This window comes from Mizuhopecten yessoensis, unplaced genomic scaffold, assembly GCF_002113885.1.
Source record: "Mizuhopecten yessoensis strain PY_sf001 unplaced genomic scaffold, ASM211388v2 scaffold10867, whole genome shotgun sequence".
Taxonomy (NCBI): Eukaryota; Metazoa; Mollusca; class Bivalvia; order Pectinida; family Pectinidae; genus Mizuhopecten; species Mizuhopecten yessoensis.
In genome coordinates, this window is record NW_018408761.1 from 1942018 (window position 1) to 1965999 (window position 23982).

The window sequence follows — 23982 nt, forward strand, 5'->3', positions numbered from 1 at the left end:
GATATTGGGACAACTGTATTAATGGTGACAGGATATAGAGGGACAACTGTATTACTGGTGACAGAATAGAGGAACAACTGTATTACTACAAGGTGACAGGATAATGGGAAAACTGTATTAATGGTGACAGGATATTGGGACAACTGTATTAATGGTGACAGAATAGAGGGACAACTGTATTACTGGTGACAGAATAGAGGGACACCTGTATTACTACAAGGTGACATGATATTGGGACAACTGTATTACTACATGGTGACAGGATATTGGGACAACTGTATTAATGGTGACAGGATATTGGGACAACTGTATTATTGGTGACAGAATAGAGGGACAACTGTATTACTACATGGTGACAGGATATTGGGACAACTGTATTACTACATGGTGACAGGATATTGGGACAACTGTATTACTACATGGTGACAGGATGATGGGACAAATGTATTACTGGTGAAAGGTTATAGTCGGACAACTGGATTAGTGGTGGCTGAATATAGTTAGATAACTGTATTTTGTTGGATTATAGATTAATAAAGTTCAGCTCTATTCAGGCGATTATAGGGTCGGTCATTGTTTTGTCTATATGCTTGAATCAAAAATGATTTTTTAACATGATTCAATTTGTCATTGACAGGAAACTGTATTTCGTGCCTTGGTGACCACAGAAAAAGAGGTGGCCACATTCCATACCGGGACAGTAAACTGACCAAACTGCTCGCTGACAGTCTAGGGGGCAGTGGGGTCACACTCATGGTAAGCGCATGAGAGAAACAGAATCTTGTACTCTTTGTCGGCATGTCCAAAGATAATTGATCTGTTCCTGACTATAAACAAAGGCTAGTTTCAACTCGGTTATTTCAGTGGAATTGTCAGGTGTCAGAAAACATTGATTTTCCAATTTAGTTGAAACCATCCCCACATCAAATGGATTTTCAACTGTATGCCTAAAAATAGCCATAACTCTATGAGAGGTTATGTTAAATGGGAGGTTTGTGATGAGCTATTTATTGGCCCGTTCCTGACATATTTATAAAGCATTCCATTAGTGGATAGGTGAGATTTGTATGACTAAATGTATGATTGATCCATTATATTAGTGTTTTTTTTGTCTAGGTCATACTGTCAAATCACAGTCAATGGTGCTATTTTATTTCACCTGGATAAGTAAAACATCCTAAACCAATACAGCTTGCGAAAATGGAAGAAGAGGCATTTTTATTCATTTACTTATAATAAATTGTTAGGTATGACTATATTTCAACTAAGAACAAATGTGTCACTTTTGTCAAAGGTATCCATGTATCTCTCCGACTCAAATACTTCCTGGCCAGTGCAAACATTGAGGATATTGACATCTGAGAGATATTGAATTTGATGTTATGACTTGGAGTCAATACTTCAGAGATTCAGTTTGACACTTCTGTACGGTTGATAGGTTGATAGGTCCCTCTGCACTAAACATGCCAAGATTCCTGCAATGAAGTATATTATTTGACATTGTTTAGAAAAAAAATATAAAAAAAATAAAAATTAAAGTCCGTCATTATATGGCTCAATGTTATAACTCACATACTTCATGATGCTATGATATACATTTTTTTAATTCATTATTTTTAATGTTTATTCCATCAACCAAGATATATTAAACCTTTCACCACTGTAGACCATATTGGACTAATCCAGATCAATGCATGGTAGAGTCTACTAAAGTTACATAGGGTTGAAAGGGTTAAACCTACATGTAAATATTTGGCTTTCATCATTGAACTGATTAGATTCTCTCATGGAATTGAAATTACGCTGTACGTCAAAGATATGTATACTAGTTGGGGTGCTATATTTAGGATCTGAAGATAGTGGTGTTACTGTTAGAAAAATTCTGGAGCGCGAGACCCGATTTTGGACCCTAAAATTTATCATTTTCAACCAATGAATTTGCTAAACTGTTCCTATTTTCCAAGATCTGATGATTTCATCTGAAAGAACAGCTCAAAAGATGCTATGTATAAGTGTTATTTTACCCTAGGGTGAACATTATACATACATTATATTTATGCTTTTAATTCGGAGCACGTGCAATCTCCCCATTGCCATTTCAAAAAGTTGGCAAGTATACACATAAATTTGTGCCTATCATAGCTTAGTCCTATATCAATTAATAAATGCAAATAGACACAGGCCAGGTTAAGTCACCTGCCTGACTCCTGTCAATCATCAAAACAGAAATACATGCACACACACATTAACCACAAGTCATGGCAGGTTAATAGAATTACTTAGTGTGAAAGAATGAATTCAAATAACTGAGGACTTGTAAAATTAAACGGTTGTGATCAAAATATTAACAAGTGCTAGCAAACATAATTGGTTAGCTCCAAATGGCTATGGGATGGCCAAGGAAACATACAGGATTGTTATAGCAATTCAGGATCAATGATGACTTGTGGAAGGGTTTTTGAGGTTGATACAGAGATCTACTTTCATTAGTCTTGAGGATTAAATTTCCCAGGTATAAACAATGAAATTGTTACCTGTGTCACCTTTACCTGCCTCACGACCAGCCTCCGTACCTAACGACGGGTATTCAGACCTGTCCTGTCTCAAGATCTGGTATTGATTCGTCTCGAGATAGCTTTACAAATCAGTGTTTGTTACCTGCTAATAATCAATAGAACTTCTCTGTTTCACCATGTCTTCAACTTGTAAAAAAATGTGTAAAACCCCAACTTATTGTCATTTATATCACCTTGTCCAATCTAATCGCATTAATTTTCTTTACGAATTGGTTGTTGGACACGAAAGTCAATTTCATTGATTTTATATAACAGTGTATCCTATGTCAGCATTTTTTGTATGCGTCTTAATTTTGTAACCACTTGCTATTTGTACTAAATTAATCAATGCGATTGCATGTGTGAGATATGAAATATTTTGTAAATATGTTTTGCAGATAAATAAATAATGAATTTTATTAAGACAGGAAAGGGGCCATGTTAATGTCTTAGAACCAATTCATGTGTTGCTGTGCTAAATCATGATTTGTAGGTAAAAGTGTTTTCCATGCAGACAAAATTATAATTAAAAAAAGTGCAGTTTTCATTCCTACTTTAATGCTGGAGATACATCATTGTTCACTGAAGTAATAAAATCGATAGCAAGTTAACACTTTATATATGTGATAAGCTGAGAGTACCTTTAACTCATTTACCCCTGAAATTTTATAATAAACAAATGTATCAACATGGTTGAATGAGATAAAAAGAATTCCCAAATTTGATTCTCTTGGTTTTTCCCATATTTTACCCCTTAATTACAGGGAGTTATAATCATAGCATATTCCAGAATGCCCTCCTCTGTCAAATATTTAACAAGGGGGCATGCTCAATGACAAGCTTATTAGAGGTAAAATAAAGTAATATGTATCAAGCATAAACAGTGGGTTTACCTGACATACCTCTGTTAACAAACTTGTTGTATAATGTAAGACAGGTAACCCATGTCAAACACTACCTGACAGTCTTAGCTTGAGGGAAAAAAACAGTCGGTTTTGAAACATTGTGACAAATATTTGTATATGTTTTTGTGTGTGTTAAAAATAAAACATTGGTACAAATATATTTCCAGATAGAGAAATGATTTTGAAGATATAGTACCTTTTAATTCATTCATCTTCTTTAATGGGACCCCTTAAAAGATTGAAGTTTCACATGTTATTCTTTTTAAAATCCTTTTCTTTCCTGTTTAAAATTCAGATGTACAATCTGTTTTTAAAACTGAAAGGACCAGAGCACTATAAATAGGCATAATTTTTTTTACATATTTGAAAAAAAAAATACATCAGGTTTGTATATTCTGTGATAAGTAACATCCTGTTTTACGACTGTATATGCACAGCCACTTTATATTGCTAGTGGTTTAATTAGTTGCATTTGCCAGTTTTATTAGGGGCATTCTGCATGTTATGACCAAGAAAAATAATTACTTTGACCAAAACCGTTGATTATACATACTTTTTTTCTTTCAGATTGCCTGTATTACCCCCTCATCACATCATATATCGGAGACGATGAACACATTAAGGTACGCCAGCCGGGCCAAGAAAATCAAAACAAAACCGCTAATCAAGATGGTAAGTGGCTTAATGTCGTCGCTGACATCAATTTTACGAACGTTCATTTATTTATGGATGAGTTTGTTTAACATATGTTTTTCCAGTGGAAATCATTGCTGGAGTTATCATTGAAAATATTTTTTCCTAATGCTCCAGTAATGCTTTCCAATGCAGAATATTGTGTTTAAATATTTCCTGAGGTCAAGGAACACATGTACATGTGAAACTAGGGCTGAGAGATATAATGTGAACAGATTGAATAATTGTTAATTAATCAATGAACACCTGGTTTGCAGTGTGATGAATATGCAACTAATTGTGTGGGGTTTTGTGCTGTAAACTATTCCTGAGTTTGTGCAAACTTTTTGGCATAATAATCCATCTCCTTAATGTCATCATATGACCTTTAGCTGTTGTGAGGAAGTAAAAAAAAAAAAAAAAATCATGTCAACTTAATATCTATATCACTTAGATTTCTGACTTACCAGATAAATATATGTTTACATCTTCTATTTCAGGATCCTAGAGAAAAATTGATTATGAGTCTAAAGAGAGAGATAAAAATACTCAGGAACGAAAACCAATATCTGCGTCAACAGGTACGTACTGAGGTCGGCATGGAATGTCTGTTGATTTCGGACAAAGATTTTTATAAACAAATTTTGTTTGAGTCTCAATTAGTATTTTCAGAGATCTTCAAAATAACTTGAGTCCCAGTCAAAAAAACATTTAAAAGTAATAGGACAAGTATATGGCTCCGATATTTTCTTTGCAGAAATGTTTGCGATATCATTCTTGTGACATACTTTTCTTGCATACTAAACCAAGATATCCACATTTCCAGTAGTGCTCGAAAAAAAAAAAAAAAATAGAATATGCGAGACAAATGCTGATGGCATTCAGGAAATCAATACAAAAACTCTACAAAGAGAAAAAACGCTATTTGTTTTATGTCATTGTTTTACTGGAGTTAGATTTGAACCTTTTGTTAAATCCATTCTTTGGTTTATAGATCTGTAGTTTTTTATTGCTAGACCATTTATTCTTAACACAATGAATTGTAATTACTGATGCTAATTGTTCACAGTTGGAGTTCCCAGAGAAGACAAAAGTTGCTATGCAGAAAGAGAGCGATGAGAAGTACAAGAATTTCATGAAAGAGCAAGAAAACAATAAAGGTGTGTGCTCACTAACTATGTGTTCAATAGCCTTAAATACATCTTGACCATTACAATAATTGTAACCATTCTTGATTTTAAATATTTATGGCATTTATTTCTAATCTTTTCACAGACTTTCTGGTAGATATAGCAGGTTACTTTGTATGTTAGTCGTTTTTTTTTAGGAATACTTTATTCATTATTGAATTTTCAATGTAATTGTTTTGTGTTTTCCTTGTATTTCTGGTATTAATCTTTCAATATTTTCCCCATTACATACGTGTAAGTAATTCTATAGTACAAAATGTATCCCTATATTTAATCTTCGTAGTTCCATGATTTCTGTGTGTTTCCAATATTATTAGTTCCATATTATCTCTGTATTTAATGTTAGTACAGTTGTGTGACCGCATAACACACCAAAAATACCATGCATACATCGTTCACACACCGTCCGCACATAGTCCACACATGGTGCGCACAACTGGGCGATTTGATTTAACAATCGTTCGCCCCGTTGTGCGCTTCTCTCCGAACAACTGTGCGATTTGGTTCAATTTATTGATCAATATTAGAGAATGAAAATAATACTGAAGGCTCGCATGCAATAATGTACACTGTATTTATTACTGTAATTTCTCATCACAATAATTAAGATTATGTTCAATTTTACAATGCGGGTAACACAGTATACAGTGACCGTTAGGCTGTCAAGAATGGGTTCGGCTCAAAGGTAACAGAACAGGCAAATAACAAGTTGATGAGTGACCGGAGTTTTATCTGGCCTGTGCCTGACACATAGAGCTGCTATGTGATACCGTATGACCGTTATGAAAACACAACTGGACGTTTAGTATTTGTAATTTGCATTCGTTTTGATCTATAGCTCCCCTTCACCTAGTTTTCACACCTTGGCGAGTTACGTAAGTTCCCCGGGCGGGGGATAACTACGGTCCAGGTACAGGTACAAAGTGGCTATGTTTACCTGTGTGGCCGAGACTGTTGTAATTTTACATGTGTCGATTAAGGCCTTTAAAAAACACTGTAAACAAAATTTCTAAATTTAAGAAAGTATAGACAGAAAGATAAGCTTATATATGTAGCTAGAATATAGAAACATACTAATAAATCAAGTTAATATGTTTAAACACCAAACCGTATATATTGTTATAGCCATTCCTCAATTTACACAAACCACGATTGTTCATCGATCGTCCGCACAAATGTGCACAAGCAACCATCGTTCATTTTTTCATCGTTTGCACTTCGTGCACACATCTTTCACACACCGTGCACACATTGTGCGCACATCGCACATCGTGTAACGTTGTGCAATCCCATAACTGTAGTTCCATGATTTCCCTGTATTTCCTATGTTAGTAGTTTCAATATTCAATTGTGTTGTTACTAGCTCAGCTCTACAGTATTACAAAGCTATAGAACCTTTCCCATTGTTTCTATCTAAGGTGGAGAGAAGCCGAAGAAGGACCCAAAGTCGGAGGAGGCTGGCTTGTATGAAATGTTACAGGAATATATGATTGAGAATGAGGCTCTCAGGTAATGTGCATCATAATTTTAGGAAATAGTTAACAATAAATAAAACTCCAAATAAATTTGGTTTGCTGAATTTGTTCAATCTGGTTAAAAATAAATCATTGATATGAAAACAGGATGAAGTGGTTAAAAAGAATGTCAGTTAACTAGATAAAATCTTAGGTCAAATGTTAATTGTAGTTCATGTTTTAATTCAATTTCTTAAATTGTCCTTTAAAGGACAGAAAATGCTGATCTTCACGCAACGAAAGACAAGATTCGAAGAGAGCAACAACTTCTCTACAAAGACAATGAGAAGATGATGAAGAGAATAGAGGACTTAGAAAGGTATGTGGAGTAAACTCAACATCTTAGCACAGAGGCCATCTGTTTTCCTTCCGATTTTGGTTTCCCCATCCTGCACAGCAGTTGAATGACAACTTTTATACAGTAAAACCTAAATGACATGCTTCTTCATTTCATTTACCACCTTACCTACTGCTAACATATTACAAGGTTCCTGTTCTTATTTCCTTCTTTTGATAATACATTGACAAAATGCTTCATAATGCTAAAATATTGTTGGACAAATGATCATAAGGGATGTAATAAAACAAGGTTTCACTGTACCGCTTCGGCTATATGGATAGTAATTTTCACCCGAAAAATCCAAATGTGTTCAGGATTGAAATTACAGTTTATAGATTGTTTACTATATATTTATGGTAAATTGCAAAACCAAATTAAAAAAACAGTGTTACTGAAAAATTTCCCTGTATACAACTTAACATTATTCCTATAATTACTTAATATATGTCAAATATTTAAAGTCCTGACCTTAAATGTTTTCTGAGAATTTTTTCCAACCATTAACATTATACATGTGATTTATATCTATACCTTTGGTTTCTGTCAGAGTTATCTCCCTTAAAAATTGAATTAACATTATATCAAATAAATCAGTATTACTCAAGTATTTTAAATGATTGCATTCATGTGTACCATTTCAACATGTCTTCAATTGATGAGCAATTACTTCACCTATCAGTTAAGTAATTAACAAGGGCCCAATTACCATTAATGAGGATATTTTACAGGTGTTAAGCATGAATCCTTTTGAAAAGGAGGTGCATATCATACTAGTAGTGAGGTAGCATAAAACATTCATTACTGATTTGCAGTTACAAGTCATGATAATTTCTCATTTATAAAATGTGGTATTTTATTAATATTCAAAGGTGTAAAATATTTTATTTTGATGTCAGAAGGAATTCCTCTGACATTATATCTGATTCAACTTCCAGCCATTTGGGTCCAAATAAAACTAAATAATAATTTTGAAGGTTATTCTAATTTTTCAGCAATTTCTTTGGGTAAGAATAAGAATATAAGTAAGATAAGCATGTAAGGTGGAACTGATGTTGGGCCTGAGTTTTTGTGAGATTGTGTGACTTTTGTAGAAGGTGTATAACAATACATTCATGCATGCCATTGTTCAAGGTCTCTAAAGCTTGTTGCTCTCACTCTGCAAAAGTTTCCATTTAAAGTCATATACAGTGTACAGTGCATGTGTCTGTATTCAAAAACTGATAAAAGTCACAGTAGTGCTATTTTGAAGGACAGATTAGACAATACTAATTCATACTTCCCAAGTCTGACTTTTGAAATTCATACTAAAATTCAGTTATTTACCGGCATATATTAGCTTAAACTAAAGCTAACCGAATGTAAAATAGGAATAGTTTTAGAAATATTTTGTCAGTTTCAAAAGTTTATGACAAAGTGTCTTAGAATTTCTTTCCTGAAAGTTTAAAAGGTTGGCAAATATGCTAATTAATATTTCCATTGTGGTCCATAAGATTGGAAATCATTCCATAACAGTTCTAAAGTGTTCAGTTAACAAGCTGGCTTTGAACAATTTGGCTCAACAGATGGACGATTCATGCCAACTATAATTAAAAGGCGCTAGGAATCTTACATGATGATGCTTTGGTACCAATTTCTTATAAAAAAAAAGCCAGGAAGATGAACTAAATGCGCATTAAAGTTCAGTTTCTTAAAATCTATGTTGCTATATATGATTACTATATATATAATCAAGAATTAAAAGAAAAATGGTTTAAACTGAATTTTTGATAAGATACATACACCTTATGTAATAGACTAAAGCCAGAATTTCAATATTTTCCAGGAAATTTGAATCTAGACTAGAGGCTAGAACTTGTATACGAACCATAGTGTACATTTCTTCTTTTTTAGCTACGTCTTATATCAAGTGATATCTGCTGTATCTTATATATATATTGACATCTCAAAGAAACAACTTTTCCAATAATAATAATAATGTACAACATTTGATATAGCGCCCTATCTAGCTAACTAAATAAATTAAATGTGACTTTTTTCCTTTAAATTGGTGTAAAATAACTTCAATAAAGGTTATATTATCATGAAATATTGCAGAAATTATTTGAAATAATTTACTACAGTAGTTTTGAAGGTGAATTATTTGACTCGGTTATAGTGCCACTATTTATAGTATCTCACATGAATCCCCATTTTATCACATTTCAATTTTAACAAACAGTGGGATTCTTTATCATATTTAATGGAAACAAGTTAGTGATTCACTTTTAAACATTGCCTCAAAAAATTGTCTTATATGACATTATGTAAAAAAGGATACTAGAAAGCTCAAGGGAAAATGTAACGTGTGTAATCATAGTAGTGAATTCCTCACACTGTACCTTGTAATATCACAAACATTTAGGTATTGCTAATCTAATTGAAGGGGATCTCCAAATTAAATTGAGTGGTTACATGTTTCTTAATTGAAACCATATTAACGGAACTGCACACAAACAATATTAGTCACCTGAGCAATTGATTCCATTGAACTCACAATGTTATTTGAAACAGACTGCAATGCATCACAATGTCATATATAAAAAGGAATAATGGCCAATTCATTGATTACTTTTCGTGTTTATAGCACTATGAATGCAACTTGAGTTGGTTAGTTGTTATAGTGAACTTTCACCGCTATAGGTTTGCCCTTGATTCCATCAAATTGTTCAAAGTACTACCGGTTATTTCAATACTGCCAAAAAACTATGAATGTGACAACACAACCAAAAACTTACTTAGTACATCACTAATATCTAGTGGCACTACTGCAGCTTCATAAAAGGAATTAATTTAAATACTTGATTTATAAATACTTGTATATATATGTGTGCATACAATGATACAGGATTCGTTGTAACAGGGCAGGTTACTGTAGTAAAAGTTTAATCCTGGGTTTAGTAAGGATTTAATATAGGTTGTAATAAATATTAATATTAGTTACTAGTAGTATGAAAATAATTTTGTGGTAAATATATGGTTTGGAACCATTTTATGGGAGGAATGTTTGATATTTTATACTAATCAATTAAGAACAATTTTTGACATGGTAAGAATTACATATGTATCAAGTATTAAGTCAGTGATCTTTCACCCCTTACGTTTTCCCATTACACTTTGCTGGGTATTTTGGTATTGCCATCCTGTCAACATATTGAAAACTTATAGTTTGTTTTCTATTTGGTCAACTGAGTAAAGATTTAAAAGTTGTGATCATGTATGTTATATGTGCCCCGTAAAGTAATTTTTCAAAAAGAATATTTTGCCTGATGCTTATTGGTTTGATTGTATACATTTGAAAGTAATATACACTGTATATGTATTTTAGAATTTGGAAAGAACCTTTCTAAATTCAGTTCCAGTTTTGGGGCATTTTAAATGTAAAAAAGTGTTCTTTTTAAGATTACAGATAGGTGGTCGATTTTTAAAAGAAGCTGGTTTAATGGTTATAAGTTGAAGTATTATCAACGTTTTCTTCCACCAAATAGCTGGCTCAAAGAAAAATGACAATCAAGCTGAATTTGCTGACAACCAGCTTTTAAGGAGAACACTGTTTAGGCAGGAAGGTCATGTAAGGAGTATACATTTAATTTGGTAGTTGGTTCAGCTATATGTGTGGTATGGTACTGGTGCTAATTTTGATACATTGTATGGTTCCAGATTAATTGGTCCTACTGCCTGGCAACGCCCGGCCATTGACCCCTACAGCCAGCCGTCTTCCAATGCCCCCTCACAAGTTCAGTCCCCTCGCCAGTCTCCAGCTCTACAGTACCGCTCAGCTCAACCCAGTGGTCAGCCTTTCCCTATTGGCCAACAAGGACGTTACCCGGTAAGTCATAAATACCTGGTATGTGTCTGATGCTTGTGTCAAGAATTGTCTTAGTCTGATTTTCGCGTAGCCCATCCCTATACAGTCAGCTGTACTGTAGTACTGATCATTTCATGTTACATATCAGCTCTTTGAGTGGGACATTTGTTTGTTTGTTTGGCGTTTAATGTCATCTTAACAGCCAGGGTCATTATGAGGACGGTGCCTAGCGAGACTGCCGGAAAAAGACAGTCAAAAGTAGTGTGGTGTCATGTAATATACCAGCTACGTACTTTGTTGCTTATCTGCATGTTAAATTAGCAATAAAATTAAGAGTAGTTGAAGAGATATCTCCTAGGGAAAACATTTCAGTTGTCACCAGGTATGTTTACCAGTGTTTTTGTCAAACATAAAAGTTGGGGGTAAAATCATGCATAAATCACCAATTCTGACCCTTTAATGATTTGCAAGGCTCTAAATTTTTGAGGGTCAGAAGCCATTTTAATGGAACCCTAATGTGCTGATCAGTATTTTTCATTATATATTGGCTGTCTCCTATAGCCAATAAGTTAGCGAGCTTACAGAATCATTTCCAGCAAATCCCTTTGATGTTTCCTTATGCATGAGCAAGAGCAATGCTGTAGCAACATTTGATGTTTGTTTTCAGTCAAAAGAGCAGTATGTTATAGCAGCGAGTCCTAATGGGGCTACCAGGGGCAAGGGTCCCCCTCCGCCTCCTCCACCCAATAACAGCAAGCCTCGCAGACCCCCTCATAGACTCGCAGACCCCATCATGAGACCTGCTCAAATGTAAGTTTGTATGTCACGTTTACTGCTTACTAATGAGTTGTAAACAATCTGGTTCCTTGAGAAATCAAAATTAAAATATTTTTGTTTATAAATTTAGTTAATAGGTGTACCCAGGTATACAAGAAAAAAATGTGATCATGGACTAATCATGTTGTGGTATCATTCAGTCTTTTACAAAAATAATTGAGTAGTTTCCATTAACATTTGACTGGTAATAGAGGGCTGGTTCCAATTATAGCCGAAACTGTTCTCATGATCAAGCATGGATTCTGTGCTCAAACCAGTATTCTTGTAACTGCCTTAAATCATGCCAAGCGATCAAATACTTAGTGGTAATATGTAAACATTGAAAACAGTATTCGACTCAAAGTCTCTTTAAATGTTTTCCAATTCGTTTATTAATTTATAACCAGAACAAGAAATTAGGCTTGAGCACAAAATCCATGCTTGAGCATGAGAACGGTTTCATGTATACGGGCCCTGGATAAAAGCGAATTGATAATGAGCTGTTAAATGGAATATATTGTAGTGTGACATGTGTTTATTAGGCAAAAGGCAAAAAATCTAACTAGAACAAAATGGACTGATCCTTTTTAGACCCCCTGATCACCAAAATGGAGGCCCTGCATATGATCACCCACCACCCAGCATGCCTACACAGCACACGGCAAATGGACCAATCAGACAAGGTGAGACCTGTTTCCATGGAGATCTCAATGCTTACTTTAGCGAAACCTTGTATTTTGTGGGTGATGGAACTAGCATGTTTGAATCAAAAATGCATTTCTATTTATTTAAAAAACATAAATGCATGAATAGCCAGGTGTTTTGGACTCAATTTTTGATGTGTGTTTGCTCTTTTTCTGCTTTTTTTTTACCCCTAAATTTCGAATATGTTTTTTCGAACAGTATAATTGCATATAAAGTTATATATATTGCTCTGCATCATCTAAAATCTTACAAACTCCCCAGTCTTGGCAAATTTCTCCTGTTTTAATTATTAAGTAAGATTGATTGATTTCTGTCCTTGATATTCAACTGCCAATTTAGCTTGAAGCCAAACAATTTTACATGCTATTTGCAATGCAATATAATCTAGCTACGATATTAAATCTTGTTGTTGCACTTTGACTGATAAGACCATATGAGATACCTAATCAATGATTGACCTTCACCTTCCACCATCAGGATCGTGGGATAGCAGTGGTTCAGGGACAAAGAGTTATATGTATATTCACACTAAGCGTAGTCAAATGAAAGAATGGAATAGAACAAAGAATGCCAGTCTGCCTGAGTTAAGGTTGTTTCACTCCTCTGATATGTCACCCCGATGTAAGTGGTTAGATGTGCCTTCTAAATGGTGCTTACCAAGCATATAGTTGTTCTGTTCCCTGGTCTTCCCACTCTTCCCGAAATGTCTTCCCTTCTTGCTGGAGTAACATTTCTTTAACAGTAACACTTTGAATTAGATACGAAGATTTAGAGATGTTTGGTTTGGTTTGAGTTTAGTTTAGCCAATTTTTTCTGAGTATTTATGACTCTTTAGATACCATTGTATAGTGTAACCGGATAAGAATCCAGGTTTTCTCTTTACCTGCAAGAGTATTTGACATGATTTTTGGTACTCCTTTCCTCATTTGGTAGGCCATTCTGAACTAAGAAATACATACATTGTAATTAAAAATGGATAAAAATCAGTGTTAATTTTTTTAGTAAAGAATGGTAACATAGTTAAAATTTACATAAAGTGGTCCATTATAGAAACTGCTCTGAGAAGTCTTAATACACCAAAACAATATGAGGCACCAAACCTGAAAATGGTCAGGGTACAAAAAGATTTAAATTTAATATGAATGCGAAGTGTTTTATGAGAATTAGATTCTTTCTGTATGGTTTCATTTTTTCATCCTATTTGAATTATTCCTCCTCTGAAACATTTTATCAATAGAAGTTTAAAAAGTAACTTTTGAATTTTTAAACTAATGTACTGCCCCTGAAAGACCATTTCCTTACAGTTTTAATGATATATGACAGTTATAATTGATTCAGAGTTTAGAAGGTTTCAAGAAATATTTCAAAATAATAAGATATTGGAAGTGCATGAAAATTTGAATATATTCATATACATGAATAGCATGGTAATAACAGTTAACGTTGTTGTCACAAATTTACTCGCATTCAGATAGCAACAGTCCCCTTACGGGCAAAAAGCGCTCAAAAAAGAATGTTTCCTGACATAACCTACCCAGGGGAGGTAAATCTTATTCGAAAATGCACTTCAAACATTATTGTCCTTTGCTCACAAATGTGACAGAAAGTAAATTGCAATACAATACATTGTGACTTTTATTTTGATTTTTGTAATATATTGTACCTAAATATGTGCACACATACAATTTTACACATGCAGTTTTCATTCAGAAATAAGTATTCTTGTATACTTGTTGGCTAGAGTGATTATCAATATTGGATAATCATATGTTCATAATTGTTTTCCGTATGTCAGTATCAGCCTGCCAGTTTTTTTCTTATGTCAGTATCAGCCTGTCAGGTTTTTTCTTATGTCAGTATCTGTCCGCCAGCTTTCTTGTAACAATGTAATATGACTTTTCTAGCTCATTTCCCAAACTTTTCAGAAGTGTTGTAGCATGTGTCGTATTGCAGTTAATATGAAACTTGTAACCTTAGAGTTTGTCAAATGTTTTATCATCACTTAATACCTGGGCCCATATTCATGAAACCATTCTCATGCTTAAGCATGGATTTTGTGCTCAAGCCCAATTTCTTCTTCTGGCTATAAATTATTTTCAAAAATCTTATTTTATCAATGATTGCGGGGAAAAATTGAAGAGCTAAATACTGTTTTCAATGTTTACAATTGACTTTTTGATTGTTTGACATGATTTAAGTAAGTAACAAGAAACCAGGTTTGAGCACAGAATTCATACTTGAGCATGAGAATGGTTTCATGAATACGGGCCCAGTAGTTTTAGTAATTGGTTCCTGCATGGTTTTACGTGTTGTTACTGTATCAAAATTACTGTTCCTTGTCCAATATAAATTTCAATAAATAATAATAAATTGATACTGAAATCCTTTCATCTCCTTTACTCTGTATCCCTTTCTTCTCTAATACTGTATCCTTTCTATCTTCCATATCTTGAATTCCATCCTTTTCTGATATACAGTATCCTAATTCTTTGTCCCAGATCCTTACTATTTTTATCTTCCAAACTCTGTATTCCTTCCTTCTCCAATATACTGTATCCTTTCTATCTTCCATATCTTGAATTCCATCCTTTTCTGATATATAGTATCCTTTCTTTGTCCCAGATCCTTACTATTTTTATCTTCCAAACTCTTTATTCCTTCTCTGATATACTGTATTCTTTCTATCTTGCATACGGTACTTTGTATTTTTTCTGTCTTCAAAACTCAGTACATGTATTAATTCCTTTTTCGATACACTGTATCCTTTTATCTCACAGATTCTGTTTCCTTTATCTGCTGAACTTTCTATCTCTTCGTCTTTCTTTATTTTATCTCCTTTTTTATCAAAACCCAGATGTTTACTGTACCCCCTTCTGTCTTTAAGTTCCTGTATCCCTATAGCTACCATCCCCCTCAGCCTGTATCCCTATAGCTACCATCCCCCTCAGCCTATATCCCCATAGCTACCATCCCCCTCAGCCTGTTATCATTAAGTCAGTTTCAATGCATGAAATCGTCCCCCAAGAGAATAGTGTTGGTGCGTTACATTGTCCACATTGGAAACACATCATGTATATGTACCATGCATGCGAACAATTTTGCAATAAATGACAGTGCTGAAACAACATATATATTTCTGTAACAGATATGGAAGCATATAACATTTACCTTAGTATGATTATCATTTAAACACATTATTCTGTTTTCTAGATAGTTTTATTTACACTGGTAATTACAATAGCTGCTATAAGCAGCCTGCTGTATAAATTCCCCTGTGCATACCACAGCACTAGATAGATTTCTTATGATAGTTGTATTCTATATGTCAGCACTGTATTGAGATTTTAAATTTACGTATTGTTTTTTGAATATTTATGGTAACCATATAAATATCAGACTTTGACATACCATATTGGGTCCACAAATTGCCTACGACATTAAGTGTTACACAAGGGAAAATATAACGAGGTGGGCAATTATTATTAGAAGTGATTAATAGAACCAATACGGACCTGTATGTCACCCTTGGGAAATAAAATTAATGTGTAAAAAAAATAGTGATATTTTTGTATTTGTGTGTTCTGTTTCGGAGATAAATATACTGAAATGAATGTGTTTGGTGAAAATATTAAAAACACATGACTAAAGTTAGATTATGATTCAGATAAATATCTACTTGGGACAACGCAGTGACAAAATAGTATGAACTGATTCATTGATTATCTCCCTTTACAGAATCGCCCGCTAGGATGGATAGTCGGGCAGCTTCCCAGCTATCCACCTCAGGTAAGTAGATCTACTAGCTAATAGGATTGATTTGAAAACTTTGATAGCAAATGCCTTTACAATATGTCCATTAAGTAATACATAGCTCAGTGAGTGCTTATAATTACAACTTGCCTGTAGTAATGCTTCAAGATTAGTTAATTGCTGTTTTGAAACTTTAAGTTAAGTCCAGCAATGTAAGTTAACTGGATTGTTAGAAAAAGTGTAAGCAAGGTTATCATATTGCATACATTTCAATTTTATAAATTTAAATTTGAATTTTTTCTTTTCTTTTGATTGGACAAACTTGAAGTTTAAATGAAAATTGAACTTAGAAACAAAACTCAATACAAATCCAAAAGATTAAGAGTAAACACGATACATGTATTGATAAGTGCTCTTTTTTCTCGCACAGAATCAGTGCGTTCCATGAACGAGAAGCTCAAACAAGAACTGGTGGAGCTGGAAGGGGAAATAGCTCATCACCATAATGTAAACCAGAGGACAAGGTCTAACCTGTACGGGTCCCAGGCTTCCATCCGGTCTGGGCCGCGGTGACAGGCGGCACACGATGCTTAACCTTCCATACAACCATATCAGTGTCTTATAGGTACAGCTGAGGGGCCACGTGTACAGCTACAGGGCCATGTGGACAGGCCTCCTTCTTTGGGATCATATATACAGCAGCAGGGCCTTGAAATACAGCTGCAGAGCTTTGAGAGTGGACTTTCTCTGTAAGGGCCATTTGGACAGACCTCCATATGGATCATATATACATGTACAACTGCAAGGCCATGCATATAAGCCTCCTTCAAAAGAGCTACATGTACCGCTGCAGGGCCATGTTGACAGGCCTCGTTCCTCTATGAATCAAATATATATATACAGCAGCAGGGCCAAGAGAATAGGGGTTTCTCCATAGGAGTTGCATGTACTGCTGCATAACACATACAGGACATCCTTATATATAGGGGCCACATATACAGCTGCACGGCCACACAGAAAGGCCTAAGTATCCATATATAGGGGCCACATATACAGCTGAACGGCCACACAGAAAGGCCTAAGTCTCCATATATAGGGGCCACATATACAGCTGCATGGCCACACAGACAGGCCTCCTTCATACAGGGGCCATATATATACAGTTGCAGGGCATTGCAGAGAGGCTTACTCCATAAATATTGGCCACATGAAGACTTTGGCTAGCTGAGGTCAACCCCTACACATACATCTACAATCACTAAAAGTTCAAAATGTTTTCATATTTTCAAAGTATATGAATATATTCTAACTGTTTATAAGCCTATGAATCAAATGTTATATGAGTTTCAGTTTGATGGGAATTGGGATATTAAGTTCATGGAATCCTTATCCTGTCAGAAATTCTGTTATTTATCTCCATTAGATAAAAAAAAACCTAAACCAAAACAAATTTTTAATGCAATTCTAAAAGGAAAGCCCATTTAACTTGAAATCAATGTTTTCGCACACAGATTGAACTTGGTTTAATGTGTAATTTTGTTCAGTAACAAATTTAGCCTGATATTAAAGCACTCCATACCTTATAAATATTAGATCTCCATACATTTTCTGGTCAAAATGTTTCATCACTTTTCTTAAAAAAGTGTTAATTATTGCAATTTCTTGAAAACTTTTGAAGGTTTTGTAATTCAAATTTTCCCGAAAGGCCCTCTAGGCACCAAGGTACTTAATAGGTTAAACAAATTATGTAAGAGCTATCTCATAAATAGATACATAGGAAGGATGGGAGGCCCCACTAACCATCCAATTTCTAATGAAATCTGGTATTACTGCCCATCACTACCATTAACCCCTGAAATTTCATAATGAACTATTCCAACCTTTGAATTGAAGGAGTTCAAAAGTGTCTTCAGGGGTGATCCAATGAGGTGTCCCATCCGTCCATTGTGTTTGTTTCTGGAATAGCCCTGAACTGATTAGTGGCATGGAGTATTGCCCAGCTTACTAATATCAATCTTTGTATGTGATAATACCTAGATTACTGTGTCAGGAATGTTAGGGGTTTGAGGGGTCAATCTTATGTTAGACTGTAAGAATGGTCAGCACGTTATTAGCTTGAGTGTGAATGAGTGCAAGGGAGAGAAGTAATTCATGTACAGTGCATTGGTGTGTCACTTGTTTTTCATCTGTACATATGGCATCCTACCTACACATAACTGGTTTTGTTTAATTTAAATTAACAATTTATGTCTGAAGTGAAAATGTATGAATAGTGATGTAATGTTACAGGTTCTATATATCTACACACAGAACTGTGAACCTCTACACACAGAACTGTGAACCACCTCCGCAATGGGAACTCTGTATATCTACACACAGAACTGTGAACCACCTCCGTAATGGGAACTCTGTATATCTACACACAGAACTGTGAACCACCTCTGTAATGGGAACTCTAGCCTATATATCTACACACAGAACTGTGAACCACCTCATTAATGGGAACTCTACTCCTATATATCTACACACAGAACTGTGAACCACCTCCGTAATGGGAACTCTGTATATCTACACACAGAACTGTGAACCACCTCATTAATGGGAACTCTAGCCTATATATCTACACACAGAACTGTGAACCAACTCTGTATATCTACACACAGAACTGTGAACCACCTCCTTAATGGGAACTCTATATCTACACACAGAACTGTGAACCACCTCCATAATGGGAACTCTGTATATCTACACACAGAACTGTGAACCAACTCTGTATATCTACACACAGAACTGTGAACCAACTCTGTACATCTACACACAGAACTGTGAAGCACCTCCGTAATGGGAACTCTGTATTTTGACATGAAGTATGTGGATAAATTAATATGGTTTAAGTTTGGGTTGTCATGTCCATGTTCACGCTGTAAAAACTCATGATGATTGCAAGTACAAGTCATCTGTAGTGTAACTGGTTGATGAGAAAAAAGAACCATTTGGCCAAGTTTGCAACAAACAAGTTGTACTACAGTATATTTATTTTCATCAAAAGTATCATGACAGGTATAGATGCTCCCTATTGTGGTAAAAACAGTACATTTTGTTAACACTTGTTCAAGTTTCTTGAGAATCAGACTCAATCTATGTGGGGCTATTGAACACATCATTGTCGGAGTTTTCTTGAAATTTTATCATACCAAAGGTTCTTACTTTTTCTGAATCAAACTGGTCCTGAAAAAGTGAGTCCATCCCTACAATTGAAAAAAAGTGATCCCTTGTCCATATGAAGTAAGCCAAAAAGTGACTAAAACATATAGTGTTTTGGCTATTGCAAAGTCAGTTATTAAGAATTTATTTATTCTGTTTAGTAAAAAAAAAAATTGCTATAGGGTTCATCATTCACAGCCCATGAAATAAAATCATTCAGCATGCCATTGCAATACATGTAAGGCCTAACTTGCATTATGATGTTACAAATTACATGAACATAAAATTTTCTTCAAGCATAAAATTTAAGCTTTTATGCCTTCTTTTTTTATGCCTTTATATTCTACCATTTTGAGTATCACTTGTCGGTAGCTTTGGTACTTGAAATTTTGTTTAATAAAACATTTTTTGTGATTGTGACAAAACAAGGCACTGTTTATTCTCTATCTCTGTCTCAAATAGCTTCACAGTACCTTACATGTTTATAAATTGAATAGAACTCTTAATTTATAACATATCTAGATGACACAATAACGATAACTATATGGTAACATAATAACGGACTTATCCAGATCAGTGCATGGTAGGGTCTTCTAAATTTATATAGGGGTGAAAGGGTTAATGGGTTAACAGGGTGATCAATTGTTGAAGCTATATAATTTCATCAACTTAATGCGATATACATCTGTAGTAATGTTTATTTTCCTGTTCTCTCAATTACATACCATTAGTTTGCAAGGTCTTAAAATACAATGTAGATAGATATACACGATACTTTCAGGAGATTATTTTTTGTCCGTCCAATTAAGTGAAGTCTATCCAGAATTGTTATTAGTCACAATAGTTGGTGTCTAGTAATATCAAAGCTTTAACATAAAAAATTTAATCATGATCACATTGTACATTAATCATTTTTGAATTTTCCATACATGTATTGAATTTTGATTTAATATCAAAGTTTGCAATATTTATTTTCAATTTTAGTATATCAATCCGTCAGATTGAAGAAGAATAAATGATTTAAGTTTTTATTCTTTTACAGGTTTTTGCAAATTTTCAGTATATGAAGGTTTTGCATACCTGTAGTGGCTCAAAATATGAACCTGCAATGTATCGATGCCAGGTCTTTCATTGAACATTGTTTAGTATCATTGATAAGCTAAAGATACATGGGTGTGTAATTTGATTAATTTGTTGCTTTTGAATAAGTGCTTACTGCTTTGTTGCCCCAAATTATTGTTCAACTAGTCTTTTTAAATGAAAGAATGAAAGTGGAAATAAAGAGTGAAATTTTATTTGTAAATATAACTATATTTATGTATAATATCCTAATTTATAAAGAATAAATCCGTCCAAAATGCTGTAATTAATGAACAATCTGTGATAATAGTCCCTATTGTATATAATGTTTACCCGGTATAGATATATATATTTACATGTCTGTTAACCAGTCAGAAATAAAAGAAATTGACCACCAAAAAAAGGGTGGTAAGCCTAGAATTTAACTGTTGTGGAGTTGTCTTTTCAGGTCATCTGAGGCAAAGTCTCTTGTGACATACAATGTACATGGATTGCAATCACCTCATGTCCTAAGATTCTTCAAAAATTCACATTTTTTTCTTTCACAGAAACCTCTGCAACAATTTCAGAAAAAATATTCAGGAAGTTTCCCTTGTGATAGAGTACTAAAATTGTAAGGTTTCTAAAGTATATTTGTCTTTAGAATTAACTCCTTTCGTTGCATATATCCTATACATATAACACCAGCTGCATTCAATAACGTATATCATAGATATGTGATCGATTTTAATAAGTAAAACTATACTGCCAGAGTATGTATGTCCCATGATGTATATAACTGTGATGTAAATGTATTTTGTGGAATATAAAGGGATAAATATCAGGAATTTCTTTAGAAAAACGGATATGGAGCTTTTGAAATATGCTGGTGATAAATGAGTGAGCGAATCAATCAAGTGGCATTCTGTCAAGGTTTCACTATTTACATCCCTGTTATAAATTTCAATATAGCTTTTTAATATTCAACATGTATGTGATGCTAAAGTTGTAAGGAAATGAATAAACTCTCCATTGATATCCAGAAGAGATTTTCCCAGTCACAGTCAAGGGAGATTTTTAAACGGGTGTTAAAGAAGGTTAACCCAGTCTCTGGCACTGCCAAATATTTGGCAACAGGTGGTGCAGGGAAGGCTCTATTAGTGCAGGTGTATATGTTGAACCAGATGACAAGGTTGTACACAGATCACTTGTAATAAGTACACCAAGCCAAGTCATACAAAAAAGCTACAAAGTATTTCAAATTGAAATTTTATTAGAAAAAATGACAATACAATGTACTGATATTTAAAACACATTATTTTATAATGAAACACAATCACCAAGCTATTTTCAAAATGAAATATGTAATCACTTCCTCTCAACTTTTCATGCATTCCAACATCAATTATTTAACATACATGTACTATACACATTTCCACTAATCTTTATAATTTGTCCCAGATAACCTATTATTATTTTGTATAATCCACCTGCCAGTATTTCTCGCAACCGACTTGCCATTTTCCAATAGTCCACCCAAGTCATTCCTTAAATAACTTGCAATAAAACAATCTTCTTTTAACAGTTTCACATCCAAGTAATGTTAAACACATTGGTCATAATGAAATGCATTTTCTGAAAAAGGCAAAACTGGTTGTCTAAACAAATGTTCACAAACCGTGTCCCTTTGCCTGTTGTGATTGATCCTGATGTAATTAATTGAAGCCAAAGGAATAACAAAGTTGAACTGGCCAGGAAAACAAGGCAGATCATAGACAAAGTATTAGAGAATTTAAAGAAGGATCTTGAATAAATAAACCGAGTTGGGACTCGGTCCAGTCTAACATGTACAGTAGTAAGAGGAGAGGATGGTAGACTACAGAGCCCAAAGTTACAAGTCAGCATCAGTATCTACTTTAAGCCTTGACCATTTATGAAATTTTGTCATATATAAGGTGCAGGTAATTATTCATGTACGTACTAGCCATTGGAAATTAAAGAGTTTGAAATTGATTACCATGTGAAAAATACTTGTGTTAATGCCAATGACATCAATACTTAGATAGTCATACATGCAACCAATATAGAACGAGGCCAAAAAATAAATTACCAGGTATGTGGTTTTTTGTTTCCCTATGGCTACTAAACTAATATTCAGACTGTCTACCCACACGTTTTGAGACAGTTTTAGAGAAGAAGTATTAAAGTCAAGATCCTTGTTCTATATAAAACCAAACCTATATAAAAATATGTGATAAAGTACAAAAATGTTACCCTACCTACCCACCCAGTTTTTTTACAGGGTTACATCTAAGGCATAGATTTATTGAGGCCTAATGGGAAAAGAAATTACATGCAACTGATCATCAAATGTATACAGTTACCATTATTTATTTATATAACTAATGTGAGATCCATTGCAGGATGTCACAGATTCACAAGACCTGGTGTCTACATTTTGAGTACATTTACTTATTGGATGAAATCCATAAAAACTTTGACCAGAAATAGCCCATCGTTTGGGTAAAAATTGTAGACGCATCAATCTGAATATATATACAATGACCCATCACATGTTTTTGTGTTTAAATGATTTACATCAGTATAATGAACATTTTTATAAACTTAAAACTAACACTCGTGATGGCTGTATCTTCCCTAGACAGAGATATTATGAATCACATTCGCCCTTATGTCGTGGTTTAGAATACCCCCAACCAAGGCTGCCAAGCTTGTGAAATCTTAAGATAATTTTCTTGACTAAAAGAACCCACTAAAATTTAAAATAGATGATGTAACAACAGAATCACACTTGAATATAATTGACTCCCATCAGACTGATGTTGTAATACGATGTAATAGAATCTGTTGTTTTTGTCTGGGCTTTTATTGTGATGGAACCATATAACATACAGTGTCTTCAAAAGATTTTCTTTGTTCCACAACTTTCTGATCATTTCACATGCCTACTACAAGCACATGTACCAGCATACATTGTGTAGGCCAGCAAATGTAGGTTCTATTTTGAAAATTTGACATACATTTTACTGATCTATTACATTGTATTATATTCCAAATATTGGCAGAAAAGAATATTAAGTAACAATAAATATATAGTTCATTGTTTGGTCTCCAGGCCGGGGATGAACACACTGTCACAGTCCCTACCATTTAAACATAAATATAAAACATGTTCCAATCACTGTCATGATGAATCGGTTCTGTTATGTCCATTGCTTGTTAATTTGTCAGATGGAGTTTCTTTTTCCCCATTTATCTCTCCCTCCTCACTTTCCTCTTCATCAGATTCTTCTTCCTTTTCTGTAAAAAAAAGAAGACAAAAAAAATCAACATTTCAGAGATAACCATTGATGACTCAAATACTTGTAAAAGGACTTTATACAACACACCCACTCCAGATAACCATT

The 23982-nt window shown here is 34.1% G+C and overlaps 2 protein-coding genes across 5 annotated transcripts in view; one reads left to right on the plus strand and one right to left on the minus strand.

The window, feature by feature from the left end:
* LOC110463124 (kinesin-like protein KIF12) overlaps positions 1–17746 on the plus strand; it is a 117006-nt gene extending 99260 nt beyond the window's left edge. For 3 of the 4 annotated variants that reach the window (XM_021517487.1, XM_021517485.1, XM_021517486.1), the window contains 11 exons: positions 638–756; positions 4028–4132; positions 4633–4713; positions 5202–5292; positions 6741–6831; positions 7048–7155; positions 10873–11041; positions 11688–11830; positions 12428–12519; positions 16277–16327; positions 16722–16881. In XM_021517487.1, coding sequence (XP_021373162.1) covers positions 638–756; positions 4028–4132; positions 4633–4713; positions 5202–5292; positions 6741–6831; positions 7048–7155; positions 10873–11041; positions 11688–11830; positions 12428–12519; positions 16277–16327; positions 16722–16864 — 1193 coding nt within the window. In that variant the 3' untranslated portion in view covers positions 16865–16881. Of the gene's footprint in view, positions 1–637; positions 757–4027; positions 4133–4632; positions 4714–5201; positions 5293–6740; positions 6832–7047; positions 7156–10872; positions 11042–11687; positions 11831–12427; positions 12520–16276; positions 16328–16721 lie in introns of all 4 variants that reach the window. The other variant, XM_021517484.1, reaches the window with a different exon arrangement.
* Positions 17747–21847: 4101 nt separating this feature from the next.
* LOC110463117 (PRKR-interacting protein 1-like) overlaps positions 21848–23982 on the minus strand; it is a 16229-nt gene continuing 14094 nt past the window's right edge. Inside the window, exon 5 of the mRNA XM_021517477.1 lies at positions 21848–23875. Within this exon, the coding sequence (XP_021373152.1) occupies positions 23760–23875 (116 nt within the window). The 3' untranslated portion in view covers positions 21848–23759. The remainder of the gene's footprint in view (positions 23876–23982) is intronic.